A 26792-nucleotide genomic window follows, 5' to 3' on the forward strand; every position below is an offset into this window, starting at 1 on the left:
TCTGTCAGGTTACGCAGCCCCTAAGCGCCTACCGTACTATGAAACTACATTTCCCATGAGTAGGCGGGAGACTTGCAGACTATTTAGTGAGACTATATGAGAGTACCCTTGTATGTTAGGACATCACTTCACTGATGCCTGTCTTGTCTTCTCTTACAGGTATCCTTTCCCTGCTGACCCTACCTTTACCCATCCCACATTTTTTATTTTAGTTTGTTATTTTTCTCCCTCGCCTAATGCCTCGAACACCCTGTGTTTACACTTCTGGGTGTTGGTGACATTTGGAGGTGGAACCATATTTGCATCGACTGGATCACGGGGAGTAAACGTGACACCTTCCAGACCAACCCCATTGAGTGTTGTTGTGAATGGATTTATAGTGACCAGCAAGGCTCTCGGGTATCTGGCTACAGAGACCTTATGTTGAATATAGTTATCAATAATTCCACACAGGCCCTGTACTGTCGCATTCTTTCTTTCCACAGTTGTCGATGATATATTCTTACTCTGCTTGACAAAGAACCATTGCTAATGTGAAAGAACTTCAACCGAATTAGTAGTTATACTTTACCATTTGTTAGGCTACAATGTGGCACTGCTCTACTGTACTTCTGTCACCTGCTATATTCTCAGTTGTACCGTTGAATTGCTCAGGAGGACAAACCAGATTTCATTTTCTTTTTTTTCATAGGCATGCAACTGCCACTGTGTCACACCACTACTACCACCGCTATGAGGAAATTTTATCCGACCAAGATTGCCAACGTTATTCGGTGTTTCCCGTGGAGCCAGCCCTGGGCCTAGCCCTACTTTCAAACACAAATTACAGGTAAGATAAGCGTTTGGTGGTTTGGGGGTATAATGGAGTATTAGTACGAGAGACGAGAGCCTGAAGGTAGTACTACTAAAGTCCTAGGACTCTTGGATTCACTTCACTTAGTCTGTGAGAGGCACTTAGTGTTGAAAACATTTGGGCATTTACACTTAAAGGAAGAAAATGGAACTAAACTTTCAGGAAAACAGTCAACGTTAAACCCCCACCCACCAGGCAAGCAGTAAAAAACAGGTATGCTCAGATAAAGTTTGAAAAAGTATATTTATATCCCTAACAAAATAATCTCCCGCAAGACCCTCCCTAACCCCAACGATTGTCCTTCAAAAGTCCCCAAAAACCCAACTCCCAATTCCCACCCCCCAAAAGTCTCTAAAAAAGGGGCAAGGGACACTATGGGTGGATGCTGTTAACTTTTTGGGCCAGGGCATCATGCTCCTCGCGGAGCAAGGCGAGCTCCTGCTGAAGGCGGGACACCATCAGGGTAGTGCGGCGCAGGCGTGCCTTCACTGCCTTGCAGGTGCAAGGCCTGTGAGAAGCAGCTGTTGGCCTTGCTGCTCGGCGGTGGCGTTTGCCTTTGGCAGCCCGGCTCAGTCTCGGTGGACCACTGTGCTGGGTCACGGTGGCAGCCGGTGAGGCCACGGAGGACGACGTTGTCGTTGTTGTCGACCGCACACTTTCCTCGTCCTCCAGGGCCACCAGCCGCCGATATTCCGCAACAGTGGCCTCGATTCTCCGTTGCCGGGCCGCTCTAGCCAGCTCCTTCCTCCTTGTTCGTTTGGAAGGAGAACCTATATGAAGAAAGAAAGACATAGTCTGTAACCAATGCTCTTTAAGATTAACTCAATCATTCAGCAGAAATGTGTGCTGCAGTACAACTAGCAACTTGCAAGCGCATTACATAACTATTGAGGCCAGTATCTATCTAACCTCACACTTCTTCATCCTTGCTCTAACATTAGTGGGAGTTTAAGGAACAAATTCTATGAGCACTGTGGACTTCCATTGGAGTCGACTATGAAAGTACACCAGTCTTATTCTTCTTCTTGTCTCTTGTTTTGGAAAATTGGTACGTTATTTTCTGCAAGCCGGCATAATGCCAGCGCGGTAAACTTGCACCCGAGAAAAAGAGACGCACGCCATGAGGAGTGACCTAGACTTGCGTTGCCGTTGCGTTACTGTACCCGTCCAGTACATGCAGGTGGTGAATCTCTTACTTTTCTATTACGGGTGGCACTGAGAATACTCTGTTACAACTCAAGGGCTACTGCTTAATTAATTTAACTTTCACCCTACAGTGGAAATGAGTACTAGAAATGGAAAATTGAAGAAGATAAATAATCTGATTATCTATCACTTCACATGGGATGTTTTTGCTTATATATGGGATGACTTTAGGTGCTTTGCTTTTTATTGAGTGACAGGCAGTGATACATCCACACATGAATGACTGAGTACTACTAAACTTATTAAGAGAGGTAGGGAGTGGCCACCATAATAACCGGATCTATGCAGTGCTTGCAATACAAACTACTGCTACTACTTATGGTAGTATTTGGACAAAATTAAAAGTTCTTTTCCTTGCCTTTCCTACACTGGAACGGACGTGCGGGTGCAGTGTTACATGCTCTTCAAAGTTACACTTAGTTCATCCACTGACCATCTACTCTCTCTAGATCATGGGTACTCACAAACTTTCTCTCAGGGGCTACATTTACAGTGTAGTTTGTGGCCGAGGGCCGCACTGGTGGGGGCGGAGTCAGAGGGGGCGGGGCTAAAGCAAAACGATAACTTGTGACCATGAGGTTGCACACAGGTCCCTGCAGCAGATGCCCTCATCCACTGAGCCACCAGACCCAGCATTTACATACATCTCTCTCCCTCCTGCTGTCCCTCCTGCCCTCCCTCCATCTCTCTCTCCCTCCTGCCCTCCCTCTCCCTCTGTCATCTCACTGTGTGTGTGTCTATCTGTGTCAGCCTTCAGCCCGGGTTGAGACCACTTCCTCAACGCGCACACACAGACAACAACACCAAAGTACTTAACAGGTCTTTAAAAGACCATTAACATATTATTGAGGCTTTGTTTGTTTTAGCGCCCCTGCTTCTCCACCCTGACAATCACTGCTTGCCCGGCCCCACAGAGCAGAGGCTTTGTTCTATTTCACCTCTTTGTGGCCTTGCATCTCCACTCTGCTCTGTGGGGGCCGGGGGAGCAGTGATTGTCAGAGTGGAGATGCAGGGGCGCTAACAGGTGAAATACAAAAAAGCCTCTGCTCTGTGGGGGCCGGGGGAGCAGTGATTGTCTGCAAGGTCTGCGCACCGCCAAGGAAGGCTTGCCGGGCCACCACCGGCCCGCGGGCCGTACTATGAGTACCCCTGCTCTAGATACACATATGCTATCTAAGAGTCAGATAGTAGCATGATCCAGGTATATGGACACATACAGTTTCTGTGTCACCCACCCAGGCTGTTGTCCTTCCACCCATCATTGCTTCATCATTCACCCAGCCATGCATCTCATATTCTTGCCTTCCCAGCTAGTCTTCAATCTCAATAAGTAAGGAATATATAAGAGCTTACCTCTGGCCGCCACCACCGTCTCAACTCTCACAGCCGCCGCCGCCGCCTCCTCCCCTGATGATGAATTGCCCTCCGCCTCCGTGTCGAGCACCACCACCACACTGGCCCCGCCACCAGATGTTCCACCTACAAAGTACATTTAAGAATCTTAGAATAAAGCACTCACTAGTATTTGGTCTAGGAATGAAGACATGTGAAAACAATGTAATTTGTGACTGTCTACGTTAAAGTTAAAAAAAATGTCCCTTTTTCCAGGGAAGGTTGTCTTGCTGCACTTTTTGGCACAACTGATGAAGGCTGATTTTTTAACACGCACCATTTTTCTCCACACAGACAGAAGATGGACTTCTAACAACAAGATCAAGTTGAAACCAGGTGAGAGCTCGGCTCGACCACAAGAAATGTCTTCAATTAATCGTCAGCACTAACCACTTTTCCATTATCAGTTAAACGTTTAGTTTTATTATGACTTCATTTTAATAAATGTGTTTACATTTAATAAAGCTTTTAAATTTAAATACAATCTGTGTTTTTTGGTCCTCCAGACTAGAGTGACTGAACGAAAGGTTTTGCAATTTTTGCAAGCATGAGTCCAGATAGAACACTTCAAAAGACATTATGGACAATCCCAGAGGACTGCACTAAGTTGATAGAGCTATTGCTGACTAGAATCATGGGAGTTTCGCCAACCGTGCAATCTTAGTTAGCTACACAGACAGACTAATAAGAATAATCTAGTAATACCACAGGGAGTCATAGTAGAGGCAGGATAAGAATTTAGATACAGTCTACAAGAAGAGCAAAGACAATTTTGAAAAAATTCAAATGAGGAACGCTAGGAAAAATAGGTACTAGTCTAAAATGAAAACTTACTGGGGCCAGCAGAGGAGCCCTCGCCTGCCCGATCCTGGCCCTGTTGATGAACAGCATCCGCCGCCTGCTGCTCCTGTGTCCTCCTCTCGCCCCTGGGGGGAGCTGACGTACAACATGAAAGAAAGAACAGAAAACATGGATGATTGTTGCTTGTCAATGTCAACCAAATCAAACATTTCAAAAGAACAATAACAAAATATTTCCGCGAAATTATATTGATTATGGTTACTTTTTATTTATTTGCGGACCTGTGACTTCGAAAGTCACGTAACTCACTAAACAAAGTACTGAAACGTTCACCTAGGACTGGCAGGCAGCAGTCCGCAGGCAAGACGCAAAGTGACAGACAAACTCCATTGTGATTTCAGTCAGATCAGTGACAACACTAACAGTTGCCTGCTACATTACCAGTCATTTAAATAGTCAAACTATCAATCCACCGCCACTATTTTTCTTATTGTCAGGGTTACAAAGGAAGGGGCAGATTTAAGCCCTTGCGGCTCTTTTGCGCCGTTCTTGCGTGACTTTTGTGACGCAGCAGCTAAACAAAAAAGGGCGCCATGGTGCGGCGTATAATATTATAACAACGTGACGCATTTGGGAGATGCATCCCGTTATAAAGCCCTGCGCCATCAGGGGGCGTTCCGGCGCAAGGGAGGGCATTCCTGCGCTGGAACACATCCTAATAGTGGCTGAGGGAAATCTACAAAATATCAATCAGTCACCTTTAGGACAATGATGCGTCACACAAACCCTGCACCTGCTTGAAGCAGACGTACGGCTTGACCCAGCATTGGGGAGATAGGGTACCCCAGAGCATTGATGGAGCTGCGCCATCGTTGCGACGCAACTCCAGCAGTAAAGCTTCGGTGACGTTTTGGGCCCATGGGGAGCCGCATTGCAAATACGGCGCACCATGTTTGGTGGTGGTAGCGGGCCGCACAATTAATGGCGCATCCCTGCTACTTTGCAGGGATGCGACGGTAATTGCAATTCTGCCCCTTAGGGGCATACTTACTTACGCGTTCTGGCGCATCTCCAGAGATGCGCCAGATCAAATGCGTCACGCAAAACTACCCTTGCGACACGGCAGATGTGCCTCATTTACAATGCGGCGCGCCCTGGCGCAAGGGTAGGCACTTGCGTGACGCATCTCGTCACGTAAGAGCGGCGCATCGCTGGAGTCACGTCGCCAACGCAATGCAACTCCAGTAATGCTCAGGGCCACCCAATACTTTACATGCTGTGTCAGTCCTTTCGCCTGCTTCGAGCAGACATAAGGAATTGAATTGACGTAGCAGCGTCGCAGAAGTGCCTGCGTTAAATCTTGTAGATTTCACGCAGGCAATTTTGCGAGGCGCACAGCCGCTGGACCGCCCACCCTGCGTACTAGGAACGCACCCATTGTGGTGCAGGCCCATGGCTTTATAACGTGACGCATCTCCCTAGATGCGTCATGCTGTAAATGACTTGCAGGGATGCGGCACGTTTACGCCGCTGTTGCGTCACGCAAGGCAACGTAAACGTGGCGCAAGGGGCTTGTAAATGTAATCTGCCCCCTAGTGTCTAGCATTACGCAGTTCTGTTAAGTACACTCATACATAATAGTTACTCAGGCCAATGAGACCACGAAATAGAAAACAAATAAGCATAGTAGCAACCCCACTGAGAAGGAGAGCAGTGCACCTGAAATGCACAGAAGATTTTGAAATATAATTTAACTACAATGTAATCGTCATCAGCGGCATTATTGGCTTGCTCCATGTAAAAAACAAATATTTGCAATACAACAACACAGAGCAGGAGAAAACATCATAGTAGTGAGTGATTAAATGCCAATGGCTACTACTACTCACCAAGGCCGGGGATCTCCAAGCCGAGCTGGTCCAGCAGGTCGCGCTCGCGGTCCAGGAGGTCCGTCCAGCGATGGGTGACCTGGCTGTAGGTGCGCTGGACCCCGTAGAGGTGGGATATGGCCCAGCACACCTTCTCCCACCGCTTCCGGCGCTCCCGCATGTTATAGCCGCCGGCCGCGATCCTGCCGCCTCCCGCGATGGTCCTGGGCAGGCGGCGCTGGACGAAGTAGACCAGCGCGCCCACTTCCTCCGGGCTGAATATCTCCCGGCGCGTCACCTGCTCCCCCCTCGATCTCACGCCTGCTGTCCTGCCACTGGGTCCAGCACTACTCCCCGCCGCCGCTGCGGCCCTCAAGTGCCTGGGCAGCTTCACGGCGCCTGGCTTGACCATGGTCTGGGCAGGTAAGGTAGGAAGAAGTAGAAAATTAAGAAAGAATAGGATAGGGAAGAAGAAAAGAAAAGAGTTTACAAAAGTAGTTTAAAAGTAAAGAAAAATAGCAGAAAAGACAAAAATATACAGCTAGGAAAAGAGAGGGATAGATAAGAAGCAAAATCGTAAAAAAAAAACTGAAAACAAGCAAAGGATGGGAAAGATATCAAGAGGATTAAACACCATGCCCAGACACAGGAAATGAATGAAAAACAAGATGGCCGGCGCCCGTTTCCGAGCGCGAAAGTCAGTTCGCGCGAGATTTTCCTCGCGATCTCGTGCGAACCTCTAGATTTCCCGCGCGATCTCGTGCGAACCTCTACTCGCAATGCGCTTACTGCGCGAGATTATACATAGCGGGCGGAAACGGAAATACGTCACGCAAACAAAATGGCCGCGCCCGTACTCGACCTTGGGGTAAATTCGCGTGTTGCGCTGCAAGCGGCTCGCGAATACTGCAAAAAAACTCGCGAAACAACAAGCCGCAAAAAAATAAAATGCTCATTCGCACGAATTGGCGGCTTCCGCGGTCGGTTTCGCACGACGCCGCGCCCCGCGAATAGCGCGAAAAAAACCGCAAAACGATTTCAGCAAAAGCAAAAGCAATGAGCAGGTGCAAAAGGTCAACCTCATGATTTGTAACGATTCTTTGTATTGCTTCCTGAGGGGGCCCTCCAGAATTCGGTTGCCTGCTTGCAACTATTGTGTGACCCTGCTCTGACCTTAACTGTATGCCACAAAGGTCCTGATTTACAGCTAAAGGAGCAGACAAGCAGGTGCCAGGCTGGAACTTTAAATTCTTTCAGTGACACATTAATTAGCCCCTAATTCATTATTGTCAGTTGGGGCAGGGCAGGTGTTGTAACTAATTTTGCAACAATGAAAGCACTTAGCAAGTGCAAAAGATCACTAATCAGGGCGCACTAAGGAAGCAGGTGCCAGCTAAAAAAATATTCTGTGACACATTAATCAGCCCCAAATTAATTCAGGTCACTTGAGGCAGGGAAGGTGTGCTTTGCTTTGCCGAAAATAATGTACACTGGACAACCAGAGGGTGTGGTGATGAAACAGAGGGTGGCATGGGTGGGCCAGAGGGTGGCATGAGTAGTCAGAGAGTGGCAGTGGTGACAGAGAGTGGCAGTGATGAAGAAGAGTGTCCCAAACAGGCTGGACATGTAGAAACAACAAGTTCGCAAAACTTGCGACCCGACAGGTAAGTTCGCAAATTGCGAAATTGTAAAAACCCTCGCGAACTGGCAGAAACACGGGCGAACACAAAAAAAAAAAAAAATCCGCAAATTCGCGGGAATTCGCGGATTTTGCGGATTGCGAATCCGCAAATCCGCAAAATTCGCGAACGCGAGATCCGCAAAATTCGCCCATGCTTAATACATACCCACTTCCAGCTTTTCTCTGTATATGAAGTATGGTGCCTTCTTGGTGTATTTTTGTTTGTGCTTTTATGGCTTTTAGCCGAAATAAAGTATTTTTGGAACAAAATAATATGCACAAATTAACAAATATATAAAGTCTAGCAAGTTGAAATGCCTATTGGGATACCCTCTAAAGACTCTCACCACAAAGCACACAAAGAAAGGTCACCAAGGTGATCAACCGCCTAAATGTACCTTCCTCATTCTATGCTGGAGGCACTTCCAAAAGTCTCTGCACCAGCAAGCCTAACTCCTAGAAACATAACATCCCTTTACACTTGTAACAATACAATAAGGCTGAATTCATGAGAAATGTCAGACCTCTGTCATTGTCAAAGTGTTATCATACCCTTCAACCATAATGCACTTCAACATTATAAAACATTTCAGGTGCCTCTAGAGTTATGCACTGAGCGTGCTTTAATTGGTACCAGAAAAAAGAAGTGATTATAACTTACATTTGCTTACTTAACTCCTGAATAATAGACATTAAACCATTGTACATTTCAATGTCAGAGTCAAATTACAACTAATCCACAGATTCCTAATTCCCTCAGGGAAACTAAAGGTCCATTAATTATAAATAAAACCTCTCACTTTGTCACTGTTTTAGTGACCCCAGAGACTTACTCCGCCATAATAATATGCACCATGTAGGGTTGATTTACTGATATTTTACACAACCACCACATAGGTTCTCCTGGGGATTTCTCTGTCAAAGCGAAATACACATTTTAAGAGGGCATTTTTCCTTGAAGCTACTTTGAAAGATTGCATTATTTTTTTTTCTTTCAAAAAATCACCCGCTGGTGCACTAATTTTTTTCTCAGCTTTTTTTTAAATGTGGCTGACGGAGCCCTGCATGCAGCACTTCCCACACAATGCTAAGTAGACTGTGCCGGAGTCCACGCCTGCGCAGTAAGACTGGCTTCCTGCCCGGTAGGCGCACTCTCCCTAGCAGTCAGGGAGGCTGGCTGCTACTGTTTCCTCTCCAGTTTGCCTTTGCAAGCACAGTTGGGGCAAACCTGGCAGCTGCCACCACCCACTTCTCGCAGTCCCACACAAGAGGTCCTCCTGTGCTCTCTTGACCCACCAGAGTCCCCTGACCCATTGGCAAACTCTGACAGCCTCTGGGGCTCATAGTGTGAAAGGAGTTGTCAGCTTGATCTGCCTACCACTACTTCAACAGTTAGAGCGCTTGATTCACTGTTCCCCCAGGTCACTGTGCAATCCCCTTGTAAGCAAACAACATAATCCGGATTGGACTGGTCCATTCAGGCACTGACCACCCTCGTGGAATAATTAATTGAACTGATAGATGCTATAATAATTTGTTTGACCCACCAGCCCAGGGGACAAGTGGGGCAGCCCATTAGCGGCTGGCACAAAAAGATATTAAACGTGCCTTTTGAAATAGGTTTTTTGTGTTTTGCTCTGGGTGACATGATTTTCTGAGCCACCTGGCCTCCATATTTTCGGATGGCTTTTCTCTGGAGCTTTTATTTAATTTAAACTGTTCTTCCTCTATTGAGGAAGATTGCAAGGACCTGTCCTCTTGCCCACAGCTCCTGGTTGGTAGGCCTGGGGAATCTCTGCAAAAGCACCCTTTGGCCCTCAGAGCAATTTACAGCACTTACCTGCACTCCCTGGTCTCATAGCCATCTAGTCACACACTGGGCAACTGTGGGGCATATTTACAACTAAAATGACAGAGCACAGCTTTAATCAAAGAAGGCTAACGGCGTGCTCCGTCACTTTGGAAACACAAAGCTCCACCATATTTACAACAATACAGTGCAGCCCAGCGTTTCTTACTACGTTGGTGCTTAATTTAGCTGCCTAGCACCAACACAGACTCCTTTTAACCAGAGTGCAAGGGTTCCTGTATTGTGGGTATGATTGTTTATGTGAAGGAAGGTGTAAACAATCATAAATGGCGATTTGTAACTTCTGATTGTGCTGCTTTGCACACATAGAAGTTGCAACTCATTATTTTTAAAATGATTGTATATGTGCACAAAGGGGCCCCTTCCTGCACATAAACAATCATACATGGCGTTTTGCGGTTTCTATGAGTGCTGCACAATGCAGCACACAGAAACAGCAAAAACGAGGAGAAATAAAGCATTTCCCCTAGTTTCACCCTGTTTAAGACCAGGTTTCTGATGGTCTTAATGATGGCTCTGCCCCATATTTACTTCACTTTTGTAAATATGGGACAGTGTCAAAATCGATGGATGTTGCGGCGGAATGCCCACTGCAACATCCAATGCCCACCCCTTTCACGCTAAGTATAGTGTGAAAGGGTACCTTATTCCCAAGGTGGTGTTAAGCTGCGTCAAAGTCACCCACAGGATCTGGCCAGGCTCCAGTGTTTGCTCCGAGACAGGACAGTACATTCATCTCTCACGCTTGTGAACGATATCAACTGCACATTTCATACTACATGTCTCAGAAACTGTTCTACTCTGCGCTGCGATGAATGAAAACATTCCCATCCTGTAGTTGCAAGAAAGCACAAAATGAAGCTGTGCACAGAAACTTGAGTCGATGGTCACCATATTGCTCATTGTAATAAAGATCAGAAACTGGCTACAAGTGAACTGTAAGCAAGAAGAGAGTAGGTATCTATTCATGAATCAAAACATCACAAAGTATTCCACTTGGTGTGCCCTGCTCACTTAGTGGCAACACCAGTGTTAAAAGGGCTTGCAATCTAAACTAAGCATGCACTGTAACACGTGTCCCCTTTAAATGCCTTTCATATCATGGGTGAAATACTACAAGATAGGTAACAGTATATGCGTGACTATAACCCAGGTGTGAATAAATGGCTATGATTTTCTTTAGGGAATCAAAATGTTAAGATGCATTGGAGTCAGTCTTGATGTGAGATGAAACATTGCTCCTACATAGGAGTAGTGGTCAATAAATGAAACAAAAAAGTTAAACCATTCCATAGGTAAGTATCCACATCAGCGTTCACTATTATCCTATGGAGAAGTGCAATTTAATGAGAAAAAGGGACAACATTTTCTCCAAGAAGTTGACTGAGCTGTAGATATCTTTTGTAATCAGCATGCATTTGAAGATATCCAGTTCCAAGCTAAATATTGTCCAGCTGAAAATTGTTACCTTAGAACTTGGTCCACTTATACATGCTTTGTGATGTCAAACTATCCTAGAGTTTTATGCACAAGAAATCCAGTGTAATAATTAGTTTTGTTTCAGCTCTTCAGTGCTCTCCATTGCCTCCCAGCAGCTCCACACATAACACTCCCTCTTCAGCATCCTGCGATTCAAAGGGAATCTTTCTCCTCCAGGGCCACCCTTTCTTGAGTCTCATTGTCCTCTCCGTAGAATAAGGAAAAGTACTGTACATTCAACTGATGTGAAATTGTCCTATGTGGGGTGCCGCAAGAGGACCACTTCCATTGGGCATGTGTGTTGAGTATTGCTGTCAAACCAATGAAATAGCAGCTTAATAGCCGGGCCATTGCAAGGTGTGAAGAGTGTTATCGGAGGCTGTTGGACCTGGCCCTTTTTGCTGGCTTATCCCCAAACATTTTGCCTTTCTCCTGTATTTTTCTGACCCTCTTTTTGTTGGCTTTAGGACTCCGAACACTTTACCATTGTTAATCAGTGCTAAAGTGCACATGCTCTCCCCTTTAAACATGGTATGATTTGATGCACCTGTTTGGCATATTTAATTTGCCTGTAAGTCCCTTGTACAGTGGTATCCCATATGCCCAGGGCCTGTAAATTAAATGCTACTAGTGGTCCTGCAGTGTTGCTTGCGCCACCCACAGAAGTAGCCTTTCAAACCTGTCTCAAGCCTGCCACTGCAGTGCCTACGTGCACAGTTTATTGCCACATTGTTTGCATTTAAAGTTACTTGCCTAACCTGAAACTCAACTTTTACTACTGCGGGGAATGAGATTTTGATATCTTTTCTGATCTCTTAGATACCTATCTCATTCATCTATTTTGGATCGATTATTTTCTGTCATTGAGTAAAAGACAAACCCCACCTAAGTTAGATCAACCCCATTGACTGACGCAACTCTGAAGAACCACTTACAACTGATAAAGTTTAAAAAGTTTAATATAAAATCAAGATCAGTTGCATATACAATCCTCTAAGGATAAGATTCAATAAGTGTACAGGAACTAAAAGGAACATAAATTCCCTAAAGAACCTAAGTCTACAAAAGAATACAATCAAAATCAATTCCAATATCAGCAGATTAAAAAGCATAGACACAAAGTGGTTCCGTTGCGTCATCTACAAAAGAGAATAAACAAATTAAATCTGTCCCTACTCTAGGCTAGGTGACATCCCTACTTCGCAAGTTTCTTACCTAAAAAAGGTGTCAGCAGTTTGACTTCCTAAGAAGTTCAAACTCTCTTAGCCTCTAATGGTAACTTATGTTGAGAAGCAGTACCCTTTCTGCCTACCCATCCGCTCTCTAAGGGTCCTCGGCCTACTGCTCTCTTGCGCTCTGTTCTCTTCTGCGCTCTGAGCTCTTCGCTAACCTCTCCCCTGGGTGCTGTCCCTAAATACACAATCACATTATAGGTGGAACGCCCCTTGACGCCCACCACATGCACATTCACATGATGTCATTCTCTAGGTCTTTCCATAGCTTCGTCTCTTCGCGTCGTCCATTAAGTTGACCTTTCTTCTTAGACGCCATCTTCGTCTTCGTGCTGGTGACTTCATTGACATTCCAGTTGACACTTTCAGAGCAAAGTCTATCACTTCATCAGAACTCTATTCTTTACGACTGTGTTCATAACCTCATTTGGTCCTGTGAACGGTCATTTCTAAACAAGACCCAAATTCCAAGTGTCTCTTATCTCACTTAGGCCATAAACTTCGTCTAGCATTGTCACCTTAAATTTAACAAGACCTTTGGCTTTTGGCTCGCACATTCAGATCAAGGCTATCCACGATTCCTGTGAGCCCACTAAATTACATACAGTGGACTACACTCCTGCGAACCCTTGGTCAGTCAGGTTAAAATCACACATGACCAAACTCTTCTAACATTCCTACAAACTCTTCTACACAGTATAACCTTTAACACACATTTATATATAATCGAATTTAGCAAATCACTTGATTATAAGCGAATGCATCTTACATAGAATACAACATTTATTCTCATGCTTACACCGTGCTATATATGCTGCACATTTCTTCACTTTACATTTCGTAACGTTTCTCCTCTTTATAATTACATACGTACATCCTCTGTTTAGCACATTCTACTGTTCTTAAGCATTTCTACACATTTCTATATTAACCCAACCTATGTGTATACGGGCCTTCTAATTCTAATGTATTTCTAAAGTGAATACAAATACATTTCCTATTACATTGGTTACATCGGTTAACTTTATGCTACAAGTGCTACTTCACGTTACAACTTCTACATTTATGCGATATGCTTGTGAACATGGTACAGATATACTTTTCATTCAAATTGCGCTCTCTCAGTTCCCCCCTTTGATGACCTCTAGGGGTCATCACTAAAATGCAATTTGAATAACACTTTACACAGAACTAGTTACAAGGCTCCCTCTTTTTATCGTTTCGAGAGCTCTTAAACTTTTATACTGTTGATCTTGTAAAGCAGCTAATCTCCTTTCTTGCTCTCTCATGGACCTTTGTAACCTGTTCGTCCTATACCATTTATACAGTTTCACTAACCCCAACAATATGATTATACAAATCACTATTATTAAGATAGGTTTTAAGATGTACCACACAACACTTTTACCAAGATTGGCAAACCAATCTCCAACTTTTCCCATTCCATGACCTACTTTTTCCCAAACGTTTACTTTTGTTAAATCTTCTATTTCTTTATGTATCTCAGTTATGTTCTGTATCACCTTTTCAAGTGGCTTTGAATTGTCTGGAATGTAAGTACAACATTCCTGGACCTTCAGAGCCTTGCAAACTCCGCCCTCCTTTGCTAGCAGAACATCTAAAGCAAGACGGTTCTGAAGAACCATTGCCCTAATTGACTGCATCTCTCCTTCTACTAGCATCAATGACCTTGCAGTACTTGCAGATAATCTATCTACAACTGTAGCTAGTCTCCTGATCTTAACATCGTTAAGTATTAAACCTAAAATAGGAAACATTGCTCCAAATATGTCTCCAACTACCTCAGCATCTCCTACTTCCGTTTTCGCTCTTGTCGAAGCCTTTCCTTCTATGTTCGCTAAATCCTTTGCATGATATATTTTGGGGAAGACAATTGCCAAGTAACACGAACCATACCAATTGTCAGGCAGTTTTACATAGGCATTTCTTCCACATACAAAATATACATTAGGAATCGCTTGCATCTCTTTCATGAAATCTTTCGTATAATACTCTAACCTAAAAGCATGTTCGCAATTAACTTCACCTACAAATACACTCTCATAATATGTCTTGCTTCGAGTTAAACATAACTTTCCTTTCTGCGTTCTATCCAAAGCTATTGGACCATTACTACCTTTCCTTTTGTGTGCCTTTTCTTCTTCGGTCCAATCAGTTTTCCACTGTCCTGACATTTTTAGAATCTTCTGCCTCCTGTACCGGTCATCTACTTGTCCAATGAATTTCTTCTCTATCTCTGACACTTTGCAAGTCAGATTATTTCTGCGTGCATATGAAGTATCTAATGTATCCCAAGGAAGAAAGAATTTTGCTAATCTATCTTCCTTTTTGTAGTAGTCCCACTTATTCATTTGTTTATAATTCGGGACTTCAGGCAGTACCGAATCATAATTTGAAAAGTAGTACTCAAATCCTTCTCTACCATAAAATATACTGAGCAATAAACTACATGTTATCCCATATGTCAGTGGGAGATGATGATATCTGATACCTTCATCTACGGAAGCCAGCAATTGCATACAAACATAACAATCTTTGGCCTCCATGGCATCAATATACTCGTACAATAGTTTGGCATATGCATTTGACCTAAAATTTCCCTGTGACTCGTCTACGTGTAATCTACGAGCTACATTTGCCAGTAACGCCTTTTCACGGATCACATTGCTCTCCTCCTTCTTCCCAACAAGAGCAGGTTTCAAAGTCGTTACAGGCTTTACATCTGTTGTCTCCTTTACGCTTGTATGTCCTACTATGTATGATATGGTAGCTACTGTAATAATGAGAAAAATTACTACTGTTAATAGTGTACCTATTATGCATTTGGCTTTCCGGTTTGGGTTGCCGTTCTCCATGTTATCAAACAATGTAGCTCTTTCTTTCTCGTGGAAAAGTTTTCTTTTTCAAGTCTTTATTTGCTTTATTTGATTTCTCAGTCCGTGAAGCGCTTTTAACCAATAAAAGTCTCTTTTTTACAACAATGTCTTTTTCTCTTTAGCAACAGACAACCCTAAACCTTCTCCGTCCTCTAAATGTAATCCCTAATTTTATTCTTCTTTCCACTCGGCGCTAGGTTATCTTCTTCTTTATAGCTTAAACACAAAGTCTTTATGCATCTACAATAATTCTCGTACCTGCAGCTCTAATAACATGTTCCAATAACTCTAAACGAATGACTTTTTCTTCTTGTGCTGGTATTTGATGACCAAAAGTCGGAAACTCTAATCGATTTAGCACTAGATCTTTGATCCGACTCAGGTAAAGGGGAATGGGAAGTGTGAAAGTCAGTAGCCCCTCAGTCTCGATTCCAGGCGTCAACATCCATATCTCCACTGCCACAAATGGATCGAGATTGATCACCTTCACTTCTCTCACTCTCCCAGATTTCTGTCCCCAAGACATCTGCTAGATAAGTCCACTCTGGGGTGGCGTATCTTCTGCAGGGCACACGTACCCTTCTTGATCTTCTCGGACTCTCAGAACCTGAATCCGTAGCTTCTTCGTCTTGATCTGAATCTTCAGTGATCAGGACAAGGGTGCTCTCTGGATTTGCTCTCAAAGTTGACCCCCTTCTTCTTTCCGGCCAACTAGCTTCTCCATTCCTTGTCCTCCTGTTCCTTGTTCTTGGACTCGTCTCTTGATCACTTACAGCTTGTTCGGTGTCTGACTCAAATTCCCGGCTACTTTCCTCTTCTGAGACAGCTTCGGTCTCACTGGTGTCTTGACCATCATCAGCCTGCTCCGACACAGGCTCAGCCTCTTCAATCACCTCTACAGCTTGACTTTCCCTCTCTGTGGCTTCTCCGCTTTCTGCTGGCTTTTCATCCGAGAGAGGAGCTGTTTCTTCCAGAGGTGCTGGAACTCTTCGGGTGTGTGAGGCGTGTATCCAGTTGGGCAAGCCTCCACACTTTACTGCAGTGTTCGTAACTAGTATGACTTGAAATGGTCCTCGCCAGCGCACGTCTAGACAGTTCTTCCTGACATGCTTCTTCACCAGGACCCAGTCCCCCGGACACAGGTCATGGCACAGGTCTTGAGCTGACGGAACCTCTACAGCCTGGACCTGGAGGGACACAGAATGAATGGCATCAGATAGTCCCTTGCAGTAGTCCAAGATCAAATCGTCTGTGATGTTCAACAACGCTGCAGTCGGAACCGATGGCAATCTCATAGCTCTCCCCATTAGCACCTCGTGTGGAGAGAGACCTGTTCTTCTATCTGGTGTGCTACGTATGCTCATAAGAACCAATGGAAGTGCATCAGGCCAACTCAGGGATGTCGATGAACAAACTTTTGCGAGTCTGGATTTAATCGTGCTGTTGATTTGTTCTACAATCCCTGAAGCTTCTGGTCGATAACTACAATGGAGCTTCTGGTCTATGCTCAAGGCTGAACATAGCATCTTCACTATTTCACTGTTGAAATGAGTTCCTCTGTCCGATTCCAAAGAGGATGGCACCCCAAACCTCGGTATCAACTCTCTAAGCAACAATTTTGCTACTGTGAGTGTATCGCACCTACGTGTAGGATAAGCTTCAACCCATCTAGAAAATATACAGACAATCACCAACACGTATCTGAGTCGATTGCATTTGGGCATTTCAATAAAATCCAGCTGCATTCTATTGAAAGGCCCCCCAGACCTCCCTATGTGACTCAACGTGACTGGTGTTCTTTTTCCTATGTTTAGTTGCTGACAGATCGCACAACGCTGACATACTGCTTCTGCAGCTACTCTAAACTTCGGATTATACCACGTTTGTCTGAATACTCTCACCATAGCATCTCTACCTATGTGTGCTGGTCCATGCAATCTCCTTGCCATTGGACTAACAAGTTCGTTTGGTAAAACTGCTCTCCCATCTGCAGAAATCCAAAAATTCATCTCACTTTTAGTACACCCAGCTGTTTCCCATGCTTTCTTCTCAACATCTGGTGCATTTTCCTGAACACACTTCAATTCGTCCCACGTATCCACAGTGTCTAACAACATAGTCAAATCAGTTCTTTCCTGTATTCCCCCCACTTCTACCTTGGTGTGAGAATACCCCTGTTCCGCACAGTAACGTGCAACTTCGTCTGCGTATCGGTTGCCTTGCGACACAAAATCCATGTTTTTTGTGTGCGCGGCACATTTGACAACTGCGATAGCTGTCGGTCCTTGCAATGCTTCTAACAATAATCTCACGAATTCTCCATTCCTAATAGGAGAACCCGAGGAGGTCATGTAACCTCTTTGAGACCACAACTGCCCGTAGTCGTGAACTACCCCGAAACCATACTGGCTATCGGTGTATATGGTGACTCGAATTTTGTTGCCTGCCAAACAGGCACGAGTCAAAGCAATGATTTCAGCTACCTGAGCGGAATGTACTCCTTCCAGGCAGGCGGCTTCCACTACTCCGGTAATTGTACAAACTGCATATGCTGCTCTCAGCTGACCAATATCGTCTCTTACGCATGAACCATCAACAAAGAAAATTTCATCTGGGTCAGCCAATGGCTCATCTACGATATCTGGTCTTGGTTTGGTGCATAGTTCAGTCACATCAAGGCAGTCATGATCTGTACAAATTTCATCATCAATATCATTTGGAAGTGGCATCAAAGTAGCAGGATTCAAAACAGAGCATCTCTTCAGGGTCACATTCTCAGCAGCCAATATGACTTGCTCGTAGCGTGTGAGCCTGCTATTCGTCAGATGCTGAGTCTTAGTCCTGGTCATTAACAATTCCACAGAATGCGGTACGTACACCACTAACTGATGTCCCATTACCACATTTTCACATCTTTCAATGCTGACACCTGTTGCAGCAACGGATTTGAGACATCCGGGCAACGCTGCGGCTACTGGGTCTAATGTAGCCGAAAAGTAAGCAACTGGCCTACGCGCATTTCCGTGTATCTGGGCCAAAACTGCTAAAGCGCAACCTTCTCTTTCGCAGCAGTAAAGCAAGAATGGTTTCTCATAGTCAGGCATTCCCAAAGCCGGGGCACGACACAAGTCCTCCCTCAGCTGCAAAAATGCCATCAAACAATCTTTGTCTCATGGTACCGGATCACTCACTCCTTTGTGCGTCAGTTTTAATAAAGGTTTTGCCTTCAGTGAAAAGTTGGCTATCCACTGCCGACAATAACCTACCATGCCTAGAAACATCCTGACTTCTCTTTGTGTTTTAGGCGCATTCATTTTCATGATCGCCTCTATTCTGGCTGGAGACACCTTCCGTTTTCCCTTTTCAATCCTATGGCCCAAGTATTGCACTTCGGTCAGACAATACTGCAATTTACTTGGAGACACCTTGTGTCCGTTCTCGGCCAAGTGATTTAGTAAGGTGATGGTGTCTGTTTTGCAAGCTTCCTCAGTTTCTGACGCCACTAGGAGGTCGTCTATGTACTGGACCAGAACCGAGTTCATAGGCAGTACTAGACTTTCAAGATTTTTCTTCAGCAGCTGGTTAAAAATCGATGGGCTTTCTGTATACCCCTGGGGAATACGACACCATGTTAAAACGCGATTTTCCAGCTTAAAAGCGAACAGATACTGGCTCTCCTCATCTAAAGGAATTGAAAAGAAAGCCTGGCACAAGTCTATCACTGTGAACCATTCAGCTTGGAACGGTATCTGAAACAATATCACTGATGGATTCGGTACCACTGGACAACATGAAACAACGATATTATTAATCTTTCGAAGGTCCTGCACTATTCTGTATTTCCCACTAGGCTTCTGCAAACCCATAATCGGGGAGTTACACGGACTTCCCACGATCTCCTTCAGTATTCCCTGTTTAATCATGGATTCGATCACAGGCTTTATTCCTGCAATCGTCTCCGGTGTCAACTTATATTGTGGTGTTCTTGGATACTCAGCATTGGGTTTTACCATGATCTTTACTGGTTCTACCCCTTTGATCAGTCCTATCTCTTCTCCAGTAAAATCCCACACCTCAGCTGACACAGTCTCCTTCAAGTCCTGTGGAAGCTCCTCCACCGTTAGGGTAGGATATAGTTCCACGCATTCCTGCGAGTTTACAACCTTAAAATCGGCATCATCATCGTTAGTCTGCACTTCTACTCCTTCAGGTGTGCAATATATTGTGCAGTTTAGTTTACACAACAGATCTCTTCCTAGCAGACACACAGGGCTAGAATCACAAATCACAAACTGATGTTCATCACTGTAATTCCCTATCTTCACTGACACTGGTTCTGTCAGAGGATTCGTCATTCTCCTGTTTGCGACTCCTACTACCTGAATCGTCTCTCCCGACATTGGCAGACCTGGGACTACCGCCGATCTCAAAGTGGATCGAGTGGCCCCCGTATCCACCAAAAAGGTCGTAGGACATCCAGCTACTTCAGCTTCCACGTATGGTCCTCTCTGATCTACCTCCAGGGCTGCTCCTAGAGTACAATCTTCTTCTCTATTCACTCGTTGTCCCGTAAGAGGATCAACGTAGTAGCATTCTTCTCCTCCTACGAACAGTGGCAGTTGTCTATAGGTTTTTCCTCCATTTGCAATTCGAGGCGGTTGAGGAAACTGAGCTCGAGGAGTCTGAGTCCTCCCTTTGATAAACTTTCCCTTTGGGACTGCTGTTCCCTTTATCATGCTGGTTTGCACCTCATCCTCCTCCTGTTCTAATTCCCCCGTCTCGACATTATATGGACACTCGCGTCTCCAATGTCCCACCTCGTTACACTGATGGCACCTCGTTGTCTTTTTCAGTGCCGCGATATCTATCCTCGGTCTCGGTCTTTCCTCCTCATCTCTGTTTTGATTATTCTGTTTCTTTCCTAGTGTTCCTGTTCCCTGTTGTCGCTGTCCACCCTTCCCAGCTGATTGCATCTGCACCAACATCAGCTTTTCCTTAAGTTTCTTTGCCTTCGAATCTATTTCATCGCTACAGTACCTTGCATACCTCAGAATCTCATCTAAAGGTTTGTTTTGCCAACAGATCAAATGCTGTTGAATCATCAGGCTTATGTCTGGTCGCAACCCTAGGACAAACTTCGACACAAACTGTCCTATGTCTTTAGGATCCATTACGTCCAACCCACTATACTGTTTGAATGCTTTCAGCAATCTCTCATAGAACTCGTGAACGGTCTCTTTAGGTTCCTGAGTTGTTCGATCTATTTTAACCCAGTCTATGTCCTGCAACGGCACCTTCTCTTTTAACCATGCAATTACCCTCTCGTACTTTTCCATGACTCTCTCTGATGGACCATTCGTCCGGGCATCCCTGTCGGGTTCACAAATGGGCCATTCGACACTAAGTTTGCATGCCGTCCACAAATCTCCGGGTACGACAATGTCAAACAGGGTGTTCAAGTCGATCCACAACACCTTAGAGATCTTCACGAATCTCTCTACCTGTTTATACCACTCAACGGGATTCTCCCTTAGCTTTGGAAAGGAATTGGTAAATGCCGCTAGATCCCCCCTACTCCAGGGCACATGCACGTAGCTTCCGTTCGCGATTTCTCGCAAAGGGAAAGCTTCTATTCGCATTAGCCCTCCCTCCGGGGACCCCGGAAGTATACTCCTTCTGACGGTTCCCCTCTTGGACCATCTTTCCTCCCATTTATCCAAATCCCTCCACATTCTGATACTCAGGATCAGTTCCTTTATGTGTACTTTCAGCCCAATCGTCCTACGCTCATCTAGATCCTGATCCGTGCAATTTAGCCTATGGTTACCCTGCAAAGCTTTAGTTCGTGATAAGTCTATCATATACCTGTTTGCCAAATTAGATAAATTCTCATGAACTGACCTCGCTTTCCGAGTAACATCCTTAGACATAAACAGTATTTCATCCGGTTCATACAGCTCTATCCTTTCCATTGGCAATGTGCCGTCTATTATTTCCTCCAAGTCTGATTTTAAACTCATTACATCGAGCCGTTTTGCTTTTATCTCAGCTCTCAGTATCTCACTCCTAGGTGGTTCTTTTACATCCCTCTCACCCCCACTACGAGTCCTACGTCTGGGTGCAGGTGAGTTATGAGGCGTCCTTCTTGTTTCTCTTTGTTCCCACCTCTCCAGATCCCAAGCTTTTCCATCTTCCCTTGGGGTATGGTGGAACAATGTTCTATCCCCCATTACTACATCCTGTCTTTTCGGCTCGGACTCTTTAGGTGCGAGATAGGATCCTCCGTTCTGTTCTATATCACTGCAACTCCCTTGCTGTCTGGTGTCACTCAATAAACGATAAGGTCCTTCACGGTCCTCCATGTTCCCGCGATCTCGTCCGTGATCACCGGATGTATGGCGAGACCTTTCGCGACTCTCTATATTCTCGTGATTCCAATGTCGCACATTTTCGCCCGGGGCATGGTGAGTGCACCTGAAACTATCTCGGTACTCCTGCGTCTTTCGTTCTCCCTCACTAAGGATGAGGCGAGGCACTCCCCCACACCCTGTACTTTTGTCTTCACACATTTGTCTATTGCCACTGATGGTATGGCAAGTATCTCCTTTGCTTCCTTGACTCCCTCTTTCCCACTCCGGGCTGCTTTCGCCAGCTCCGCAGTGAGAGAGGATCCTGTTATCCTGATCTCTCCATTCTGCTTCCGTTTCTAATCTTTTATTCTGAGTCTCTTCGGCAGCATCCCATTCTTTCAAATACTCCCTTAATTCCTTAAAGGATTTTGGTTTCGGTCCCCTCAAATCCATATGTCCTCTCTGACCCCCCTGTTCTATCCAGGGACCCGTTGCTGAATCTAATGGGGTACTCTGACTCTTTGGTCCTAGCAACTGCCTTTGGGAATTGATCGTATTATTCCTACTCTCCATCTCTGCCCTTTCCCTGTCCCATCGTGCCTGTTCCTCCTGCTGGGCTCCCTCTGGGTTGTAGATTGACACTATAGGACCTATGGTAACAGGTACTTGTAGAGCATCCGGCAATTGGTACGACCTTGCATGCTCCGTTTCTGGCACCTTCTGGACCACGAATCTTCCTACTACTCTCTGTACAGGACTAGATTGAGATACTTCCTCACCTTTCTTGGGATCCCACTCCGATGTGGGGAGCGATTTATATTTCCCCCACCTAGCTCCGTCCCCTTGCTGTAGTTCGGGACTTTCGGCTTCTCTGTTGTACGGAGGTGGTCTATCTAATAATAGCCTCTCTATCAGGTCCTCATCTGGCTCGCTATCCTCATCTTCCTCTAGAGGTTTCTTTTCTCCCGTAGTCTCTAGCATTGTGAACAGTTTATCTGCTTCTATCTTTTGCACTCTCCACTTTTTAGCTTCTTCGTCCCATTTAGCATCCTGCACTGCTTTTACCGATCGTCTCACTCTTTCTTGGCGCCTATTCAAGCTCTTTTCGTGTGCTGCTCTAAACCATGCACTAAGGGCTTCGAACTGTGTTGGCCTCGGTAGAGGTCTCGTTGCAAGCATTACCGCTTTCAGTTGGTTCAATACTTCTAATTTAAACGTCCCGTACCTCGGGAACGTTGGTTCCTTATTTCCTTCTGTTAGCTTATTCCACTCAGAGATCCATAGTATTGAGTGTAAGCCTACATTCACTGCCATATAATAAGCTGGTGTGCCTTCTGGTGGAGCTTCTTCTCCTGCATACAAATTTCTTCTATCTCTCTTAAAGATCGCCCTCAAACGCTTAAAACACTTCATTTTCGGTAATCTACGATTTTCCTTTATTACTCTTCCTTATTTACTTCTCGATGACAACCACCAATCCCTGTGCGGCTCTCGCTAACCAGCCTATCCCAGCGTGGTCCTACACCAACCGGCCAATCTCAGCGCGGCTCTACGCTGACGTCACTCGTCCCCTCTGCAGCAGTTCCCCTCCTTTCTCAGCTTGCCTCGCGGTCTTGCATACGTCTCATTCATACGCGGAAAAATGACTACTTCCGTCCAAGCGATCACTTTTCTCTGACTGTACGGCCACAGTCTAACTGTAATTGTCACCTCAACTGGCGAGACGTCTTCCTCTCACTTCGGACGCTCGCCTTAACTGATAGGTTACTTACACACAGTACGTACGACCAGCGTCCGTTACTCATACACTCACTCTTACACTCCCCCTATCATCGGTCCTACGGGCGATCAATGGTACCTCATGACCCCCTTTACAATGGTAGACAATTACTCTGGGTGTTCGATACACCCGAACCACTTAAGTCCTTCTCTGGATCTTAAGATTTTATCCGGTTGCGCGCGCTCACAACCTTCCCTCAATCATACTACAGGCATTCAACTCCGCTTGACATTACAACACAGGTACAACATAAAACACCGCAATCTGGCAACGCATGACCCTTATACTCACTCTCGACCGACTCTGCTGCTTTTCTCTCGCACCGTCAGCACCTTCTTCGGCAGGGATTCTTCTTCTGGTCGTCGATGACTAGGGACCTTGGGGTAATCTAAGCCTAACCTAGGTTGCCTTCCTCAAGAAGAAAACCATCTTTCTCTGCTACCAACTGCGGGGAATGAGATTTTGATATCTTTTCTGATCTCTTAGATACCTATCTCATTCATCTATTTTGGATCGATTATTTTCTGTCATTGAGTAAAAGACAAACCCCACCTAAGTTAGATCAACCCCATTGACTGACGCAACTCTGAAGAACCACTTACAACTGATAAAGTTTAAAAAGTTTAATATAAAATCAAGATCAGTTGCATATACAATCCTCTCAGGATAAGATTCAATAAGTGTACAGGAACTAAAAGGAACATAAATTCCCTAAAGAACCTAAGTCTACAAAAGAATACAATCAAAATCAATTCCAATATCAGCAGATTAAAAAGCATAGACACAAAGTGGTTCCGTTGCGTCATCTACAAAAGAGAATAAACAAATTAAATCTGTCCCTACTCTAGGCTAGGTGACATCCCTACTTCGCAAGTTTCTTACCTAAAAAAGGTGTCAGCAGTTTGACTTCCTAAGAAGTTCAAACTCTCTTAGCCTCTAATGGTAACTTATGTTGAGAAGCAGTACCCTTTCTGCCTACCAATCCGCTCTCTAAGGGTCCTCGGCCTACTGCTCTCTTGCGCTCTCTTCTCTTCTGCGCTCTGAGCTCTTCGCTAACCTCTCCCCTGGGTGCTGTCCCTAAATACACAATCACAGTATAGGTGGAACGCCCCTTGACGCCCACCACATGCACATTCACATGATGTCATTCTCTAGGTCTTTCCATAGCTTCGTCTCTTCGCGTCGTCCATTAAGTTGACCTTTCTTCTTAGACGCCATCTTCGTCTTCGTGCTGGTGACTTCATTGACATTCCAGTTGACACTTTCAGAGCAAAGTCTATCACTTCATCAGAACTCTATTCTTTACGACTGTGTTCGTAACCTCATTTGGTCCTGTGAACGGTCATTTCTAAACAAGACCCAAATTCCAAGCGTCTCTTATCTCACTTAGGCCATAAACTTCGTCTAGCATTGTCACCTTAAATTTAACAAGACCTTTGGCTTTTGGCTCGCACATTCAGATCAAGGCTATCCACGATTCCTGTGAGCCCACTAAATTACATACAGCGGACTACACTCCTGCGAACCCTTGGTCAGTCAGGTTAAAATCACACATGACCAAACTCTTCTAACATTCCTACAAACTCTTCTACACAGTATAACCTTTAACACACATTTATATATAATCGAATTTAGCAAATCACTTGATTATAAGCGAATGCATCTTACATAGAATACAACATTTATTCTCATGCTTACACCGTGCTATATATGCTGCACATTTCTTCACTTTACATTTCGTAACGTTTCTCCTCTTTATAATTACATACGTACATCCTCTGTTTAGCACATTCTACTGTTCTTAAGCATTTCTACACATTTCTATATTAACCCAACCTATGTGTATACGGTCCTTCTAATTCTAATGTATTTCTAAAGTGAATACAAATACATTTCCTATTACATTGGTTACATCGGTTAACTTTATGCTACAAGTGCTACTTCACGTTACAACTTCTACATTTATGCGATATGCTTGTGAATATGGTACAGATATACTTTTCATTCAAATTGCGCTCTCTCACTACATATAGATCACCCTTTAAGGTAGGACCTAGGTATCCCTAATGGAAGGGTGCTGTGTTGGTAAACGATTGGACATGTGCCTTTATTGTGTGGCATGTTCCGGAGTGACAATCACCCTATTACGTTTTCACTATAGTGGGTGCAGCTTCTCCCATAAGTCAGCATTAGAAATTCCCTTATATATTTGTAAGTGGCAATTTCTGATCTGAAAGCAGTAGTGTTGCCATGTGTGGTAGCTTTAGAATCGGAGTGATAAATTACTTATTGTTGTTGGTGGATTTTTCATTGCTATTGTGGAAATACCACTTTTAGAAAGTGGGCATTTCACTGTTCTTATGTCTTTTGTGTTTTGCGGCCAACTCGTATCCACATCTAGGGTAGAGTGACAGATGCATACTGAATGGTCTTCCTGGGCTGGGAGAGAGGGATACGGGACACACTTACGTCTGTATACGCTGTGTCCTGACCTCATACAAAGGGCTCGATTACACCTACTGTACGTCTGGAGCCAGAGCTGTATTGAAAAGGAGTGTTGTGCACTGCTAAAGTTACCTCCACATCAAAGACAATTTGAGTATAAGTACAGGGACTCCAAACCCATAATTTTAGAGACTGTGTGGGACTTGTAACCAGACGCTGCTGTTTTAATATACCGCACCAAAGGACTGCTTTGCTGCCTGGAAGAACCGTCATTGGGAATACTTGATTTGTCGTGCTGGTCTGTTGCCAACTGAATACTGGCCTGAAGAAGGGAATGCCACCTTGCAAACTTGCCTTATGAGCTGGCCTGCTGTCTGCTCCCTGCTTGTACCCCCAAAGTGTTCTCCAATGAGAATTGTTTTATGCTCTTGTCTCTTCAGAAGCCCAGCACAGATGAGCGCTGCTTACTGCTCTTGCCTCTGCAAGACTCATGGTGAGCACTGTTATTTGCTTCTTGAAGTTTCTTTAGTGCATAGTGAGCACTGTCTAACCATTTCTGGTGGTGACAGAATCAGCGCCTGCTGAGAGCTTTTGGAATCACCCCTATGAGCAGAGAGTGTGGAGGGAGCAGTGCACCCAAATTGCGGCGCACGAACCAACACTATGGGAGGCCCGCCTTCCTGACTGTACCCGACATCACAACTGTCCCAGCTGAACCTAACAAGTGACTGAGACAGACTCCCCTGTGGTACCAAAGGTACTGTGATTCAAGGGCGGGCAGCCTCCTCTGTGCTGCGCTCCCTGCGGCTTTGTGTTTGGACTTCAGTCTGGTACACGCCTAATGCACGCATAGCTGCAAGCATGGACTTTGGCCAAGAATGGGAAGTGTGACAGCGTGCACTTCCTCATGTGTGCACTCACAGATCCTGTATTCTTGG

General features: G+C 44.9%; 1 protein-coding gene across 1 annotated transcript; it reads right to left on the reverse strand.

Annotated features, from left to right (window-relative positions):
- Positions 1-1194: 1194 nt before the first annotated feature.
- Positions 1195-4387, reverse strand: LOC147668895 (uncharacterized; the record flags this gene model as incomplete). Its single annotated transcript, XM_086948374.1, has 3 exons — positions 1195-1623; positions 3413-3538; positions 4286-4387. Coding segments are annotated over 3 exons (626 nt in total), but the record flags the coding sequence as incomplete, so codon positions are not given.
- Positions 4388-26792: the final 22405 nt, after the last annotated feature.

The sequence above is a fragment of the Lissotriton vulgaris genome, unplaced genomic scaffold (assembly GCF_964263255.1).
Source record: "Lissotriton vulgaris unplaced genomic scaffold, aLisVul1.2 SCAFFOLD_1641, whole genome shotgun sequence".
Taxonomy (NCBI): Eukaryota; Metazoa; Chordata; class Amphibia; order Caudata; family Salamandridae; genus Lissotriton; species Lissotriton vulgaris.